This window comes from Macaca mulatta, chromosome 10 (assembly GCF_049350105.2).
Source record: "Macaca mulatta isolate MMU2019108-1 chromosome 10, T2T-MMU8v2.0, whole genome shotgun sequence".
NCBI lineage: Eukaryota > Metazoa > Chordata > Mammalia > Primates > Cercopithecidae > Macaca > Macaca mulatta.
In genome coordinates, this window is record NC_133415.1 from 80990688 (window position 1) to 81008822 (window position 18135).

General features: G+C 53.6%; 1 protein-coding gene and 1 long non-coding RNA gene across 2 annotated transcripts; one reads left to right on the forward strand and one right to left on the reverse strand.

Annotated features, from left to right (window-relative positions):
* Positions 1 to 7622: 7622 nt before the first annotated feature.
* Positions 7623 to 16644, reverse strand: LOC114670454 (uncharacterized). The gene is made up of 3 exons (XR_003720071.2): positions 16029 to 16644; positions 12659 to 14827; positions 7623 to 11983 (listed from the first exon to the last, which is right to left on the reverse strand). It is a non-coding gene; the product is annotated as an uncharacterized LOC114670454 (long non-coding RNA).
* On the forward strand, positions 12864 to 15181 carry AVP (arginine vasopressin). The gene is made up of 3 exons (XM_028828268.2): positions 12864 to 13173; positions 14552 to 14753; positions 14935 to 15181. Exons 1-3 carry the CDS (start codon positions 13054 to 13056, stop codon positions 15105 to 15107), a joined length of 495 nt encoding a protein of 164 aa, XP_028684101.2. The 5' UTR covers positions 12864 to 13053; the 3' UTR covers positions 15108 to 15181.
* Positions 16645 to 18135: the final 1491 nt, after the last annotated feature.

The following is an 18135-nucleotide window of genomic DNA, read 5'->3' on the forward strand; positions in this document are numbered from 1 at the left end:
CCCAGCTACTCAGGAGACTGAGGCAGGAGAATTGCTTGAACCCAGGAGGTGGAGGTTACAGTGAGCTGAGATCTCGCCACTGCACTCCAGCAAGACCCTGTCTCAAAAAAAAAAAAAAAAAAAAAAAAAAAAAAAAAGTTGAATCCACCTCACAGGAAAGCAGGCAGTCCAGGCAACAGCGCCCCAACTGAGCTGAGCCTTCGGGCAACTCCCCCCCAAGTGCCCAGGCATGTGAGTGAAGAAGGCCCAGGTGATTTCAGCTTGTAGCCCTCCCTTCCTTCCTGTGGAGGCCCCAGACATTGTGGAACAGATAAAAGGTGTTCATTGTGACCTTCAGAACCTGTGAGCATAATAAAATGGCCGTGGGTTGTTGCCACTGCATTTTGAGTGATTTGTTACACAGCAACAATAACGGAAACAACCACAAAATCCTAGATAATTGCTACAACAGGGCTGGGGAAGGACGGATAAACCAGGAGGCAAAGCCGGGATCCTCCTTAGCCAAGAGGGACTGCAAATGCTCCTATGCTGATAATTCGTACCCTTCACTGCTACTGGGCCCGGGCAGGCAGACAGAGGACACACCAACTCGACTGGTCATTTACCCAAGACCCAGGGTTGGGTCCATGGTGGGTCCTGGGAACGTAGTGACCAAAAGGACCACTCTCTAGTAGGACAGAAAGAGAGGGAAACATGTGAATAAAGCATGTCTAGGGCTCCACATTGACCTGAAGGAGGAGGAGGAGGAGGTTAGTTTTGCTAAGGTTAGGGGTGGGGGCAGGAAAGATGAGACTCAGGTTCTGATATCAAAAGATATTTCAGTGGGCCAGGTGTGGTGGCTCATGCCTGTAATCCCAGCACTTTGGGAGGCCAAAGTGAGAGGATCGTTTGAGCCCAGGAGTTCAAGCATGGTAACGTAATTAGCTGGGCATGGTGGCACACGTCTGTAGTCCCAGCTATTCAGGAGGCTGAGGTGGGAGGATCGCTTGAGCCCAGGAGGTGAAGGCTGCAGTGAGCTGTGTTTGTGCCACTGCCCTCTAGCCTGGGCAACAGAGTGAGACCCTGTCTAAAAGAAAAGAAAAGATCTCAGTGGATTTGTAGGGGTGAGGGGTGCTTAGCTTTACAGCATTTATTTCCCTTCCTACTATCATCCTGGGTTCCTTTCAAGGCACTACCCTTTCTCCATTGCATTCACTCTGAAGGAGCTTTATTCAGACACTTGAGGATGGGCATCATCCAACCTAATCCAAAAAGCCAGTCCCTCCCTGGAGTAGGCATCTGAGCAGAGGGATCAGGAGGAAGGCACCTGCCTCGGCCTCCCAAAGCGTTGGGATTACAGGCGTGAGCCAATGCGCTGGGCAGGAAATCCTTTTTAAAACATTCTAAGGAACCCAGCTTGTTTGGAGGAGAATATAGATATGGATTAATCTTAAATATTGCTTAAACTACTGAAATAATAGAAATAAGATTTAAAAATAATCCATTTTAAGACAAGAAAGAAGGAAAAAGAAGTGAAAGGGTGTCATTGTAGATGGAAAACAGAAGCAATGAAACTGAAAGTTCGAGACCAGCCTGGGCAACATATGAGACCGTGTCGCTACAAAAAATTTTTTTTAAAAATTAGCTGGTGGCAGGCTGGGTGCAGTGGTTCACGCCTGTAATCCCGGCACTTTGGGACACCGAGGCGGGCGGATCACGACATCAGAAGATTGAGACCATCCTGGCTAACATGATGAAACCCTGTTTCTACTAAAAATTCAAAAAATTAGCTGGGCATGGTGGTGGGCGCCTGTAGTCCCAGCTACTCGAGAGGCTGGGGCAGGAGAATGGCATGAACCCAGGAGGCGGAGCTTGCAGTGAGCTGAGATCGTGCCAGTGCACTCCAGCCTGGGCGACAGAGCAAGACTCCGTCTCAAAAAACAAACAAACAAAAAAATTAGCTGGTGACCGGGGGCGGTGGCTAATGCACTTTGGGAAGCTGAGGTGGGCAGATCACAAGGTCAGGAGTTCGAGACCAGCTTGGCCAATATGGAGAAACCCCATCTCTACTAAAACTACAAAAATTAGCCAGGGCCGGGCGCGGTGGCTCATGCCTGTAATCCCAGCACTTTGGGAGGCTGTGGCGGGCAGATCACGAAGTCAGGAGATCGAGACCATCCTGGCTAACATGGTGAAACCCTGTCTCTACTAAAAATACAAAAAATTAGCCAGGCGTGGTGGCGGGCACCTGTAGTCCCAGCTACTTGGGAAGCTGAGGCAGGAGAATCGCTTGAACCTCGGAGGTGGAGGTTGTAGTGAGCCGAGATTGCGCCACTGTGCTCCAGCCTGGGCAACAGAGTGAGACTCTGTCTCAAAAAAAAAAAAAGTAGCTGGCATGGGCCAGGTGTGGTGGCTCATGCCTGTAATCCCAGCACTTTGGGAGGCTGAGGCGGGTAGATCACTTGACATCAGGAATTCAGTCTGACCAATATAGAGATACAAAATTAGCCAGGTGTGGTGGCACATGCCTGTAATCCTAGCTACTCGGGAGGCTGAGGCAGGAGAATCGTTTGAACCCGGGAGGCAGAGGTTGTGGTGAGCCGAGATCGTGCCATTACACTCCAGTCTGGGCAACAAGAGAAAAGTCCGTCTTAATAATAATAATAATAACAATAACAACAACAACAACAACAACAATAAGCTGGCAGGGTGGGTTGGGCTTGTAGTCCCAGCTACTTGGGAATCTGAGGTAGGAGGATTGTTTGATGACCACACCACTGCACTCCAGCCTGAGTGACAGAGCTAGACCCTGTCTCAACAATAACAAAAAGAAAACAGAAGCTAAATGTTTGCAAATGAATCCAGGTACATGGGCAACCACCATCAATGTTAACAGATTAAATTTGCCTTGTTAAAAAAGGAGCTCTCAGGTTGAATAAAAAATAAAATATTTGCCGGGCATGGTGGCTTACACATGTAATTCCAGCACTTCGAGAGGCCAACACCAGAGAATTCCTTGAGGCTAGGAATTCGAGACTAGCCTGAGCAACATAATAAGATCCCATCTCTACAAAAACATAAAAAATAAAAATTAGCTGGTCATGGTGGTTGGTACCTATAGTCCCAGCTACTAGGGAGGCTGAGGCAAGAGGATCAGTTGAACCCAGGAGTTTGAGGCTGCAGTGAGCTATAATTGGACCACTGCACTCCAGCCTGGGCAACAGAGCAAGACCCTATCTCTAAAAAAACACACACGCCTGTAATCCCAGCACTTAAGGAGCTGTGGTGGGTGGATCACTTGAGGTCAGGAGTTCAAGACTAGCCTGGCCAACATGGTGAACATGGCCATCTCTACTAAAAAAAAAAAAAAGAAAAGAAAGAAGATAAAATGTAATAAAGGTATAAATCTTTATATTTATAGGTATAAATCTCTATAAACCCTATAGAGATTCAACACAATCAGATCAGCGATCATCCTGCCTCTGCCTTGTGAGTAGCTGGGACCACAAGCATGCGCCCCCATGCCCAATCTTTTTTTTCCCCTCTTCGAAGATGGGTTCTGGATGTGTCACCCAGCCTGGAGCGCAGTGGCTATTCACAGGCAGGATCCCACTACTTATTAGCACAGGAGTTTTCACCTGCTCCATTTCCGATCTGAGTCGGTTCACCCCTCCTTAGGCAACCTGGTGGTCCCCTTGCACCCGAGAGGTCACCATGCTGATGCTGAACTTAGTGTGGACGCCAGCTAGGCATAGCCCACTACAGCACAGGCAGGAGTGCAGTAGCATGATCATGGCTCACTGCAGCCTCTGCCTCCTGGGCTCAAGCATTCTCCTGCCTCAGCCTCGGGAGTAGCTGGGACTCCATCACCTGGCTCTGCTAAGGTTTTGAGGCAGTAGTGTGGTGAACGGCACAGACCCTGGAGCCTGAGTTTGAATCCCAGATCTGCTGTTTATTACCTGTGCGTCCTTGGGCAAGTTATTCAACCTCTCTGTCCCTCAGTTCCTGTCTGCAAATAGAGATAAAAATACTTCCTCCTTCACAGGGTTTATGTGATTCAAGGAGGAAAATAAATGTAAAAGGCTTAAAACAGTGCTGGCACACACTCTGATTTTTTTTTTCTCGAGACAGAGTTTCATTCTTGTTGCCCAGGCTGGAGTGCAGTGGCGCAAACTTGGCTCACTGCAACCACCGCCTCCTCAGCTCAACGATTCTCCTGCCTCAGCCTCCCGAGTAGCTGGGATTACAGGCGCCCACCACCACTGCCGGCTAATTTTTGTATTTTTAGTAGAGACGGGGTTTCACCATGTTGGCCAGGCTGGTCTTGAACTCCTGAGCTCAGGTGATCCACCTACCTCGGCCTCCCAAAGTGCTGGGATTACAGGCGTGAACTACCGCGCCCGGCCGCATACTCCGTGTTTTTATTGCCTGTGGTTTAGCATGTTCATAGCCCGCGCGTCCTGTATGACGTCCTTACCCCCCCCCCCACACACACACACACGCGCACACACGCACACACACAGTTGGGTTCTCTCTTTCACATCCCTGCACAAACTGTTGATCCCGCCAGGTGTGTCCTTCCCGTCTCCTTTTCTGGGGAATTTCAGTCCCCAGTCCACAAGCAACAAGTACACCCCGGGGAAGCCTTCCCTGCGCAGCGGCCTATCCTTCCCACTCGCCCCAGAAACCCTCCGCCGCCCGCGCGCCACAGGTTGGAAAGGTGAGGTGGGGTCTCTCTGGGCGGAGGTGGAACCCTCAATTGGCTGCCTAGGGCGAGGCTCACACGTGGCCCCCCGGACCGCCACGCGCCTGGCAGCGCTGCCTCTCTGCGCGCGTTTCCTCCACCGGCGAGCGGCACCGCTGGGCCTGGGGTCTGGGGCCTGGGGTCTGGGGCCTGGGGCTCAGACGGGGCCCTGTCAGGCAGGCAGAAGGGCGAGCGTAGAAGCCGGGGCCGCCTCCGCCGCAGCCCCCTCCGCTGCCGCCTGGATCGGCCGCTTCCCCCGCCCGGCCGCCCGGCTGATGGCGCTAAGTGATTCCGGGCGCCGCGCTCCGGGGTGGCGCCGACCCGCTGGGCCCTGGGGGCCGCCGGAGCCGCGCTCATGCCGCTCTTAGCAGTCTGCGCACAGCGCGCCTCATTAGGGGCCGCCGGGCCGAGGGGGGCGTGCGCCCAGCGCTGCGCCTCCCAATTTGTGCTCGACCCTGGCCCCCGAGCTTCCGCGCCCTCGGGTCCCCGAGGCCCACCCTGTTTCCTGTCTCTCCTGGTGACTTCACTCTTCATCTCAGCACCCGCGGGTGTCTGGCTGCGTGGGGGCTGGGAATGCGGATAGGCCTAGCTCTTCCCTAAGTCTAGCAAAGAGAACGTCTCTGGGACCCCAGGGCCGCAGTCATTGTCCCCAGCGGGTGCGGCAGGCCACGTCATTTGGAACCTGGAGCTGGGGTTGAGCGTCCCTAGATGCGAATCTACACGTCTTGCTGCCGTACACGTTTTCCATATAGAAACGAGTTTGTCAAAAATATTTTTCCTCGTTTATTTTGCCTTTTACTTAGGTTATTTTTGCAAGTAAGAATTTTTATTGTCTTTTCATTTCTGATTTCTTTTAAGCTTAATGTAATCCCCTCTAGAGATATGATAAATATTGAGACTTGGCTTCCCGCATCCCCTTCCCGCCACCCGCCCCCCCTCCCCGGCCCTTGTCAGCTGGTTTGTTTTGTTTTGTTTTGTTTTTTTTGAGACAGAGTCTCACTCTGTCGCCCAGGCTGGAGTTCAGTGGCGCGATCTCGGCTCACTGCAACCTCTGCCCCCCAGGTTCAAGTGATTCTCCTGCCTCAACCTCCCAAGCAGCTGAGACTACAGGCGCCCGCCACCATGCTCAGCTCATTTTTTTTGTATTTTTGGTAGAGATGGGGTTTCACCATGTTGGCCAGGATGGTCTTGAACTCCTGACCTCGTGATCTGCCCGCCTCGGCCTCCCAAAGTGCTGGTATTACAGGCGCGAGCCACTGCGCCCGGCTTGTCAGCTGATTTTACTCTATTTAGCTCTTCAATCCAGCTGAGATGTGCCTTGGTCTGCAAAGAGCTGAAGGTGCGTGTCTGGAAAGAGCAGAAGGCCTCCTCCGCCCTCCTTTTTCACTTGGCCCTACAGTGGATCCATTTTAGTTCCATACCTGCCCGCCTCAGGCCCAGCATTTTTCTCAGAGGTTTCTCATCCCTGCTCAATGTATCCTTTTTGATTCAGTTCAGTAAGCAGGTCTTGGGCTTCTACATCTTTAGTTCACTCTTGTTCCCCTCTTCATGGTTTACAGAGCATTTGTGTGGGTTCTTAAAAATACTACTGGAGGCCAGGCACAGTGGCTCACACCTGTAATCCCAGCACTTTGGGAGGCGGAGGTAGGCGGATCACTGGAGGTCAGGAGTTCGAGACCAGCCTGACCAACATGGTAAAACCCCATTTCTACTATACAAAAATTAGCCGGGTATGGTGGTGAGCGCCTGTAATCCCAGCTACTAGGGAGGCTGAGGCACGAGAATCACTTGAACCTGGGAGGCGGACGTTGCAGTGAGCCAACAGGTGAAAAGAGAGAAAGCTGTATTTACTGCTACCAGCAGCGTTCGTTTGAAAATGAGGCCAGCTAGGCACGGTGGCTCATGCCTGTAATCCCGGCACTTTGGGAGGTCAAGGTGGGCACATCACTTGGGTTCGGGAGTTTGAGACCAGTCTGGGGAAAGTGGTGAAATCCTGTCTCCACAAAAACAAAAATTAGCTGAGCATGGTGCTGTGGTCCCAGCTACTCGGGAGACTGAGGTGGGAGGATCACCGAAGCCCACGAGGTAGAGGTTGCAGTGAGCCATGATCGCACCACTGCACTCCAGCCTGGGTGACAGAGCAAGACCCTGTCTCAAAAAAAAAAAAAAAAAAAAAAAAAAAAGAACATGAAGTCAATGGCTGGGCACAGTGGCTCACGCCTGTAATCCCAGCACTTTGGGAGACCAAGGTGGGAGGATTACTTGGACCAGGAGTTTGAGACTAGTCTGGGCAACACAGTGAGACCCTCATCTCTACAAAAAAAAATTTAAAAAGGAAAAAAGATAGAAAGAAAATGAGGCCATGCCCTGTCTGGCAGTAGTAGAGATGTTCTATGGTACATACAGCGGGGGAATAAGAAACAGAAGGTGTGGGCGGGGCAGATGCTCTGCTAAGATTAGTTAACTGTTACCTCTTCTCAGAAAAGGTGGTCTAATGGTAAGGAAGTACTTTATAGAACATTCTGACATTTGGGGTTTAATCTGGAAGCTTGCAACGTTTTATTATGTAAGGATTGCAGAAATCTTAACCCTTTATAGCACCATCATCTGATTCCCTTAAGACCTCAGTGGGACAGGAAGTGGGGTTAGTACTTCAAGTAAATAACCTTGGGAACAGGTGTGACTTGCCCTGGGTCACACAGAACTCACCGGAGAGCTGAAGCTGTACTCAGAGCTTCCCTTCCTTCTTTCTATGATTTATTGAATACTCTCTACCTGGAGTGGGGTTACTCTACTGAGCATGAAAGGTAGAGTCCTTCCTTTCTGCCCTGGTGTTTCATTTTAAAGGGGTTACAGGCATACACACACAAAAAGATAGACACACACAAAAAATGAATTGTGAATTGCAGTAGGTGCTACGAAATTCATCAACATAGTCCCAGACAGAAGATAAAAGAGATGGGGGGTGCTCTAGATAGGTCAGTCAGGGGAGCCTCCTCTTAATAGATGCCATTTAAGCCCATCAAATGAATCCTGGGGAGGGTGCGGGTAGAGGAATCTTCCAGGACACGGAAACAGCAGGATCTCAGATCCCAAAGCAGCAGTTGGAGTTGAGATTGATTTTAGAGGTAGAACTAAGCAAGAGTGAGGGAAAGAGAAGGCCCAGGGTGAGTCTCAGGTTCTGGGAGGAGCAGCTGGTTAGATGGTGGTGCGATCTCAGAGGTGGGAACCCTGGAAGAGAGCAGGGAAACAGCTGAGAATCTGGAGTTGCGTGTTGACCTCGTTAAGTTGGAGAAGTCTATTGGATATCCAAGGGGAGGTGTCACCGGGCAGTTGTAACTATAAATCTGGCTCTTTGGGGAGAGGCCAAGGATGGAAATATCAATTTGGGAATTATTAGCTTGTAGTAAGTATATAAAATTGTGGGATCACCCAGGAAGAGAAGAGAAGGGACACAGGACTGATTCCTGGGATGCTCCAACATTTAGAAGTCAAGGTCAAAGAGGAGGAGCCAGAAAAGGAGACTGAGAGAGAACATCCAGTGTAACAGAAGGAAAACCAAGAGAGTGTGGCATCACTGGAACCAAACGAAGTGTGTTTCAGAAAAGGATAAGTGTGGCTGAGCGCGGTGGCTCACGCCTGTAATCCCAGCACTTTGGGAGGCCGAGGCGGGTGGATCACGAGGTCAGGAGATTGAGACCATCCTGGCTAACACGATGAAACTTCGTCTGTACTAAAAATACAAAAAATTAGCCAGGTGTGGTGGCAGGTGCCTATAGTCTGACCTACTCGGGAGGCTGAGGCAGGAGAATGGCGTGAACCCAGGAGGCGGAGCTTGCAGTGAGCGGAGATCGTGCCACTGCACTCCATCCTGGGCAACAGAGCAAGACTCCATCTCTGGGAAAAAAAAAAAGAAAAGGATAAGTGTTCACCCATGTCAAATGCTGCTAGAAGATCGTGTAAAATAAGGACATAGACATGACCACCACATTTTTCAATATGGAGGTAGTTTAAGATCTTGACAACAGGAGTTTTAATGGGCTGGTTTGGGCAGAAGCCCAGGTGGAGGGAGTTGAAGAATAAATGTTGATTTCTGGATAAATGGCAGGTGGAGTGAGACCCCATCTCTAAAAACAAAAACAAAAACAAAAAGGGCAGGTGGACCACAAGTGAAAAACCAAGATGATCACTAACTCCAAGGAATACAAAAAGTTGTTCACAGATGAAAGATCATCATAATATACTACATGGCTTAGCTCAGAGGGCATAATTGCAATCTAACTTGTAATACTCATCTGTCATGACATCATCATATCTAGAAAATGGTGGATGAAGGGTATATGTCGGGGGAGCGGGGAGGAACTGGTGAAGGAACTGACTCCTTTCTTTTGAAAGGATAAATGAATCAGGATCATGAGCTGAGATGTAGGAGATAAAAGGACCGAGAAGATGTAAAGAGTAGGTTGGGAAAGGAAACCTGTAAGGGACATGTAGAAGGGTGTGCGGTGTCTGGGGGGTCCATGTGACATATGGAGTGATGTGTTGGAAATGCTGCCAGTCAGCACAGTATAGAGACTTTTCCCAGTCAGTGGCGGTTTCGAGAAGGTGGGTCCAGGGAGAAAGGGGCCTTGGTGTGGGAGGCCAGTCTTAGAATGAAGATCCTGGTAGACAGATCTGGTCAGCACAGAGGTCCTCGCCTGTCCCATGGCTTGGGCCCTTCAGTCAGTCTGGCCTCATCCGTTTTCAGTTGACTCAACCCCCTGCAGTGAAGAAGGGGTAAGGTGCTGGGCCAAGGCACCTTAGCCAGGCCTCCAGCCTCCCTCCTCCTCAGCTAGCCTCACAACCCATGGAGTCTCGACGGGGCAATGGCCTCAGATCAAGCGTGTTTCCAGGCCATGAGTAGAATGAAAATGTCCCTCCTAGACTAATCCAGGAAGCTGCTCTCTCTGGAAATATCTCCTAGCTCTTAACAAGAATAATGGCAGTGGCCAGCCATGGTGGTTCACACCTGTAATCCCAGCACTTTGGGAGGCTGATTAGGGTGGATCACCTGAGGCCAGGAGTTTGAGACCAGCCTGGCCAACATGGTGAAACCCTATCTCTATTAAAAATACAAAAATTAGCTAGGTGTGGAGTGGGTGCCTGTAATCCCAGCTTCTCAGGAGGCTGAGGCAGGAGAATCGCTTGAACCTGGGAGGCAGAGGTTGCAGTGAGCCAAGATCGCATCACTGCACTCCAGCCTGGGCAACAAGAGCAAAACTCCATCTCAAAAAACAAAACAAACAAACAAAAAAAGAATAACAGCATTAATAATGCAATACTGCTGTTCATCAACTTTACAATGGTGCAGGCACTTTCTTTCTTTCTTTCTTTTTTGAGATGGAGTCTCGCTCTGTCGCCCAGGCTGGAGTGCAGTGGCATGATCTCGACTCACTGCAAGCTCTGCCTCCAGGGTCCATGCCATTCTCCTGCCTCAGCCTCCCGAGTAGTTGGGACTACAGGCGCCTGCCACTGTGCCCGACTAATTTTTTTTTTTTTTTTTGTATTTTTAGTAGAGACGGGGTTTCACGGTGTTAGCCAGGATGGTCTCGATCTCCTGACCTCATGATCAGCCTGCCTTGGCCTCCCAAAGTGCTAGGATTACAGGCGTGAGCCACCGTGCCGGGCCAGGTACAGGAACTTTTCTAAAGCTACCTTTTCTTTTGAAACAGGGTCTCACTCTCACCCAAGCTGGAGTGCAATGGCTCAGGCATGGCTCACTGCAGCCTGGGCTCAAGCGATTCTCCTACCTCAGCCTCCCAAGTAGCTGGGACCACAGGCATGTGCCACCACACCTGGCCAATTTTTAAATTATCTGCAGTGATGACGTCTCTCTATGTTGCCCAGTCTGGTCTCTCGAACTCCTGGGCTCAAGTGATCCTTCTGCCTTTGCCTCTCAAAGTGCTGGGATTACAGGCGTGAGCCACCGTGCCCAGCCTTAAAGCTATTTTTATTTTTTAATTTAAAATGTATTTATAGGCCAGGCGCGGTGGCTCACACCTGTAATCCCAGCACTTTGGGAGGCCAAGGCAGGAGGATCACAAGGTCAGGTTTGAGACCAGCCTGGCCAACATGGCGAAACCCCATCTTTACTAAAAATACAAAAAAAAATTAGCCAGGCGAGGTGGTGGGTGCCTGTAATCCCAGCTACTTGGGAGGCCAAGGCAAGAGAATCGCTTTAACCCAGGAGTCGGAGGTTGCAGTGAGCTGAGATCACGCCACTGCACTCCAGTCTGGGCGACAGAACGGGACTCCAAAAAAAAAAAGTATTTATTTATTTATTTAAAATTAGAGATGGGGCCGAGCACAGTGGCTCATGCCTGTAATCCCAGCACTTTAGGAGACCAAGGCCGGTGGATCACTTGAAGCCAGGAGTTTGAGACCAGACTGGCCAATATGGTGAAACCCCATTTCTACTAAAAATACAAAAATTAACCTGGCGTGGTGACGCATGCCTGTAATCCCAGCTACTTGAGAAGCTAAGACAGAATTGCTTGAACCCAGGAGGTGGAGGTTGCACTGACCCGAGGTTATGCCACTGCACTGCAGCCTGAGTTGACAGAGTGAGACTCTGTCTCAAAAAAAAAAAAAAATTAGAGATGGGGTCTTGCTATGTGTTGCCGAGACTGGTCTTGACCTCCTGTCTGGATCTCTCAAGTAGCTGGGATTACAGGCATGAGCTGCCATGCCTGGCTCTAAAGCTTTTGTATAATAAATTTATTTTTATTTCAGTCCTCACAATGACCCTGGGAGGTGGGTACCATGATTTTCCTTACTTCACACCGGCAGAAAGTAAGGCACAGACAAGTTCAGTGAGCTGCCCAAGCCATGAAGTTTCAAGCAACAGAGGCCAGACCTTGAGCCGGGCTACCGGGAGCCAGTGTTGCTGCAACAACTGCCCAGTGTTGCTTCTCAAAGGGTCCTTGCAGTCCCTGAGGGGTCATTCCTGAAAAGGCCGACGTCATGGCCTGAGTACAGGCGGCCCCTCCTGGGATGCTGGCCCCCTCCCTGCCCTTGGTGGAGATGGGGCTGCTGTGTCCTCTGGAGCTTCCTCACAGCATCCGGCTGCACCCTGGAGAGGAGGCCAAGAGCCTGTGGCAACTGCAAGAGCTGGGGGCTGCACACAGCTTGAGAGGCAGAGGGTGCCCGGCCTGAGCCCCAGACCAGCAGGGCACTCTGGTGGCCCAGGGAGAGAGGCCATGTCCTCTTTAGACCTGCCACCTTGGGATTAGGAACAAAAAGTGGCTTTTTCAGGCTGGGTCCGTTTAGCTATGGCTCGTCCTGCACCTTCCCCCAGGCCCAGAACCCCCGGCCCCACTCCCACCCCAGGTCTGAGATGGTACCTGCCCTGATCCACACATACTAAGGTCCTGGTGGGCATAGGAATTGGGACAAACAGTTGTCAGGTTCCCTGGGGCTCTCCCCACCTTTGAACCTTACTTGGCGTGGAGTTCTTGTTCCCCATAGTAGCTCCCCCCACTCATGTTTCTACCTGGGAGGGGGTGATGGGTCATGTGCCAAATGTGTCCCCAAGGCCCCCAGTTTCAGGGCCTGAGTCCCCATTCCCTGCTCTATGGGGGTGCGGGGGTGTCATGTCTTGCACTTTCCCCAGCAGTCTGCCACCCGTCTACCCCGTGAGAACAAGTCCTTCTCATTCTGTGTCCCTTGACTCCACAACCGACGGAGGCTGCCTTGTCCACAAGTCAGGGATTCCCGTTTCTGGTGCAGCCAGTACAAAGCCCCTGTCCTCGCCACTCTGGGCTTGTGCTGTTCTTGGTCCCTTATCTTGTTGTCACAGGGCTAACCCTCCCCACACACCTGGCTGTCCCCTGCCCCACAGCTCCTAGGCCAGGGCCTGTCCCTGTCCCTAACACCCAGCCCCTCGGTTCCTCTTACCCTCTTCTTGGACCCTAAGCCCTTTCTGGGTAACCAGAAAGCTCAGAGACGGTCTCCAGGTGACCCCCAGTCTGTTCCTCTCCCCGAATCCAGAGCATTGCAGTCACAGTAGAGGCAATTGCTGTCATTCCGCGGCCCATGACAGCCTGGCGGCCCGCATCCCTCCCCCGTGATGCTCTGCACAGACAGGCCCACGTGTGTCCCCAGATGCCTGAATCACTGCTGACGGCTGGGGACCTGGCCACCGTGGGCTCCTGGGGAGCCACTGGGGAGGGGGCGGCGGCCGCATCTTGCCTCCAAGGGAACACCTGCGGACATAAATAGGCAGCCAGCAGAGGCAGCAGCACAGAGCCACCAAGCAGCGCTGCATACGGGGTCCACCTGTGTGCACCAGGATGCCCGACACCATGCTGCCCGCCTGCTTCCTCGGCCTACTGGCCTTCTCCTCCGCATGCTACTTCCAGAACTGCCCGAGGGGCGGCAAGAGGGCCATGTCCGACCTGGAGCTGAGACAGGTACTTCCCACCGTGGGCCATCTCAGGGCTGCCACAGCGGGCAGTGCTGACACCCTGGGTCAGGGGCTAGGAAAGAGGGAAGTCATGGGTGGTGGTAGCCTTTAGGGGAAGTGTAGGGGAGGAAGAGAGAGGCATGGCATGGCTGGGCAGAGGAGCCAATGGGGTGGGCCAGAGGAAACCACGCTTTGGAGGAGGCTGGGAGAGGCTGAAGGGGCTCCTGGTCACTGTCACCATCCAGACAGGGATTCAGGGAAGTGAGGGATGCTTCCCCAGTGACTGGGCTTGGGGCTGGATCAGGGAGAACGGGGCATCATGGCCTCCCCTGTGCCCATGGCGTTCTTGCATCTGGACTGGCTGGGGCAGCAGAGGCTCCGTCCTACCTGGCATTGGAGGCTTTCCTCATCCAGCCCCAGCCTCCCAGGCACAGGCGCCCAGGCCCCCACACAGAAGATGGCCTCTGGTCTGAGCGCACTTGGGTGGGGCATCCTGTGGGGAAGTTCTGCTGGGAACCTGGCCTAATTCTCTAGTGCTGGACGTTTCCTCCATTTCCAGCAGAGCTGAAGGAAATCCAATCACGATGTGCATGCAATTCTGTGCAGGCTCAGTGATGAGCTGTTGAGCAAATTAGACCACACCAAACTCAGCTAGAAGTCTAATGCGCTATCCATTGCGCCAGAGAACCGACTGTTGAGCAAATTAGAGTGGCCGAGTGGGCAACCCCCGCAGTCTCCCTTCCTCCTGCTAGGCTCCTTTGGGGTCCTGAGACACCTGGGTGTCCGTGCCCTCCTCTAGGGCTGAGGCGCCTGCCACCCACAGGCGGACTGAGCAGGGGGTCAGGGCCCCAGCTGAGGCCGTCAAGCTTGGCGGGAGGCAGGGGCAAGGCAAGATAGGAGACAGGAAATGGGAGGAAGGGCCGGGGTTCTGGATGCGCAGGGCCTCTCTGCATGGTGTAGTGGGGAAGCGGGTGGGCCCGGGCTCAAGCTGCAGCAGTGTGAGGAGGAAGGAGGAAGGGTTTGGAGTGGGGGAAGGTGGGGCAGCTGCAAGAGTGGCGCCCACCAGCGATGGCCCCGAGGCTCGAGGAAGGGCTCCCCACGCTGTAGTCCACCGGAGACCCGTCCCTAGCTGAGGGGGAGGACGCTGAGGGCTATCACTGAGAAGTCATTCAAGAAACCAAGGTGCTGAGCGGATTTGGACGCCCGGCCCGTGACTGCGGTCGAGGCCCAGACGGCGCCCCAGTGCGCCTGCAAGCTGCAGCCCCGGTGTCCCACCCGCACTCCGAGACCTGGACCCCAGCATCCCCGCCTCGCGGGGTTCCCCTCCAACCCCCCGACTCCCGGCTCCCCCTCCTCCCGCTTACCCCGCCCGTCTGTCCCCGCAGTGCCTCCCCTGCGGCCCCGGGGGCAAAGGCCGCTGCTTCGGGCCCAGCATCTGCTGCGCGGACGAGCTGGGCTGCTTTGTGGGCACAGCCGAGGCGCTGCGCTGCCAGGAGGAGAACTACCTGCCTTCGCCCTGCCAGTCCGGCCAGAAGGCGTGCGGGAGCGGGGGCCGCTGCGCCGCCTTCGGCATCTGCTGCAACGACGGTGCGCGGGGGCGGGGGGGGGGGCGGGCCTGGGGCTGGGGCGGGCGCAGACCTCTTGGGTGGGGGGACGCGGACCTGCGGCGGGGTGGGGGCAGGGTCAGGCACGGCAGGGAGGGTGTGGGCCCCCGCATCCCGAGCTGCGCCCACCCCAGGGCGCCCGCGCTCACACGTCCTTCCCGCAGAGAGCTGCATGACGGAGCCCGACTGCCGCGAGGGCTTTCACCGCCGCGCCCGCGCCAGCGACCGGAGCAACGCCACGCAGCTGGACGGGCCGGCCGGGGCCTTGCTGCTGCGGCTGGTGCAGCTGGCCGGGGCGCCCGAGCCCTTCGAGCCCGCCCAGCCCGGCGTCTACTGAGCCCCCCGCCCGCCCTACCGGCCCGCTGTCTGCGCCCGCCCCTGCAGCGCGGACAATAAACCTCTGAAAACGCACGACCTCACGTCTGTCTCAGTCTCTGGAGGGAAGAGGGAAGGGGAGAGAGGTGGGAGCGGGGATCCCCGCCACCACGCCGCCCGGCCAGTCCCCGGACTTGAGGTCGCGGACAGATCCACCCCAGAGGAGCAACAGGTCCCGTAGAGGAAGCGATCTGCGACCCGCAGAGGTGTCGCTAGACCGAGGGACAGGGCGAATTGGGAGGCAGGGGAGGGGGAGACGAGAGGCCGAGAGTGGCCTTGGAGGGGGTCGGTTGGGTATCCTCCAGCAGAGGGAAAGAAGTAAAGGCAGAGAGGGGAAAGGCCTGGAGGACAAGACAGCAAGAGACCCAGAGACAGAGATAGCAGAATGATGGAGAGAGATGCAGAGACATTGACAGTGACGGAGAGAAGAGTGAGAGAGGCAGAGGGGACAGGCCAAGGGGTGACCATTCTGTCCCCATTTTCGTCCCAGGAGACAAACCACTCAGGGACCCACCCAGGTCCCGGGATTCCCAGTGCAATGTGTGTTTCACCCAAGGCAGTGCTCGTGTGTGGTGGCGGCGGGAACGTCACCCCAGACCCAGCGGAGACAGCGCCACCTGCTGTCCGTCCAGTGCGCCCACCATAAGGGCACCTCAGCCAGAGTGGGGGGCCCCTAACAGATACAGTTCCACACAACCTCAAGCTCACTTGGACAGACAAGAAAATAACTGCTAAGAACATGTCCGCGACCCTTGACCACAACCATAGAGACCCTGAGCCCCACATTCAGAGCCACAGACACACCCAAAGAAACAGATACAGCTGACAGGAGGATGGGCAGGAACATGTACACACAGGCTCACGCACGCAGGAGTGCACTCACATTAGCTCCCAGACATGAAGACTTTCTGCCCTTTGACATGAGCCCCTTTGGCAAAAAGACGTCCAGCAGCTCTCGGCATCTTCCTCTACATCTCTTGGGTTCTCTCACCCCCTTCTTGAACCGGAGGCCTTTCTGGTCCCATCTGCCCTTTCTCTCCTTTGTCTCTCAACCTGCTCTCACCTCCCCGTTCTGCCAGCTCCCGGGCCCCTTCTTGCCTCTCTCCTTGGCCCCTCCACACCCCCCTTCTGTCGCCTCACCCGCTCCGACACCTCCCATCCTTCTCTCTCTTGGCCTCCTCTGTTCTCTGCATCCTCTCCTTGGGCTTCCTTTCTCCAGGTCTTGGAGCCACAAGAGGCTGCATCTCCTTCGGGATCCTCTGCAAACTCTGAGGCCAGGAGGGAGTGCAGGAGGAGAGAAGTCCGCCTGGGCCCTGACCCTAACGCCCAGGCTTACGGCCAAGCCTGGTGACTCAAGCAGCCCAGCCTCAGCAGCCCTGGGCAGAGTCCAGGCACATGCCAAGGTCAGGCTCTCTTCCACACTCCCAGGGCTCCCCTTGGCTCTCACCCCGACCTGGTTCTGGGTTCCTCTGCCAGGCAGTGCCTGGCATGACTGGGTCTAGCCAGCAGGAGCAGGGACCATGCAGGCTTGGGTCACTGCCACGACCTCCTGCTCCTGTTTCATGTGGTCCACTCAGAGCCAGCCCCCATCTGGTTGGGGCTAGAGCAGGACCAAACCTAATAGGAATTTATTAACTCTTCCAACTGGGAAGTAGGAAGAGGCAGGTGGCTTGGCTGCACTGAATCCAATCCAAAGTGCTAGTGTCTGGACTTGGGGACAGTTTTAGAATGAGGTCCAGGAACTTTCTCTTCCCAAATACATACAGATTCAGAGACTCCTTTCCCCTCCACTTGTCTTCAAAACAATCAGGCTACTACTTCTGGGAAGGGGTGAGGAAGGTCTGCCCACCCACAATTTGCCTGAATGTCCACATCCCTGAACAGACTTCCACTCTTTCTCCCTCTCCTTGAGTCCCCTGACCCACCTACAGAGCCATTTAGCAGGGAGAGGTCTGCCCTCGTCTGCTCATTCTCTACAGGGCAAATGGGCTACGGCAAACCCACAGCAAGGGTCAAAGCAGTGTTCAAGCCTCCACATCTGCTATTTCATAAAAATGGTAACATTGGCAGTGTCTCTTTTTCTTTTTAAAAAATTATTATTACTATTATTATCATTATTATTATTATTGAGACGAAGTCTCGCTCTGTTGCCCAGGCTCGAGTGCAGTGGCGCGATCTCAGTTCACTGCAAGCTCCGCCTCCGGGGTTCACACCATCCTCCTGCCTTAGCCTCCCAAGTAGCTGGGACTATAGGTGTCTGCCACCGCGCCTGGCTAATTTTTTTGTATTTTTAGTAGAGAAGGGGTTTCGCCATTTTAGCCAGGATGGTCTCAATCTCCTGACCTCGTGATCTGCCTGCCTCGGCCTCCCAAAGTGCTGGGATTACAGGCATGAGCCACCGTGCCTGGACTATTTTTATTTTTATTTATTTATTTTTCAGCATCTACATTAAGGACACAGCAGTGTCTCTTGTTAAAGAACTTCTTGGCCAGGTGTGGTGGTTCACGCCTATAATTCCAGCACTTTGGGAGGCCGAGGTGGGTAGATCGTCTGAGGTCAGGAGTTTGAAACCCCATCTCTACTAAAAATACAAAAATTAGCCAGGCATGGTGGCATGCACCTGTAGTCCCAGCTACTCAGGAGGCTGAGACAGGAGAATTGCTTGAACCCAGGAGGTGGAGGTTGCAGTGAGCTGAGATAGTGCCATATGTATGTGAATCTATTTCCGGACTCTCTAATCTGTTCCACTGATTTTTTTTTTTTTTTTTTTTTTTTTGACAGAGTCTTACTCTGTCGCACAGTCTGGAGTGCAGTGGCGTGATCTCAACAGCCATGTTGTCCAGGCTGGTTTCGAACTCTTGATCTCAAGTGATCTGCCTGCCTCAGCCTCCCAAAGTGCTGGGATTACAGGTGTGAGCCACTGCACCCGGCCTAGATCTATCCTTTCTATAATATTACACTGTTTTGAATATGATAACTTTATCAGGTTG

Coding starts and splice junctions, on each gene's coding strand:
- AVP (XM_028828268.2), top strand. CDS start 13,054: ATGCCCGACACCATGCTGCCCGCCTGCTTCCTCGGCCTACTGGCCTTC. Junction 13,174..14,551: donor CCGACCTGGAGCTGAGACAG/GTACTTCCCACC, acceptor CTGTCCCCGCAG/TGCCTCCCCTGCGGCCCCGG. Junction 14,754..14,934: donor CGGCATCTGCTGCAACGACG/GTGCGCGGGGGC, acceptor TCCTTCCCGCAG/AGAGCTGCATGACGGAGCCC.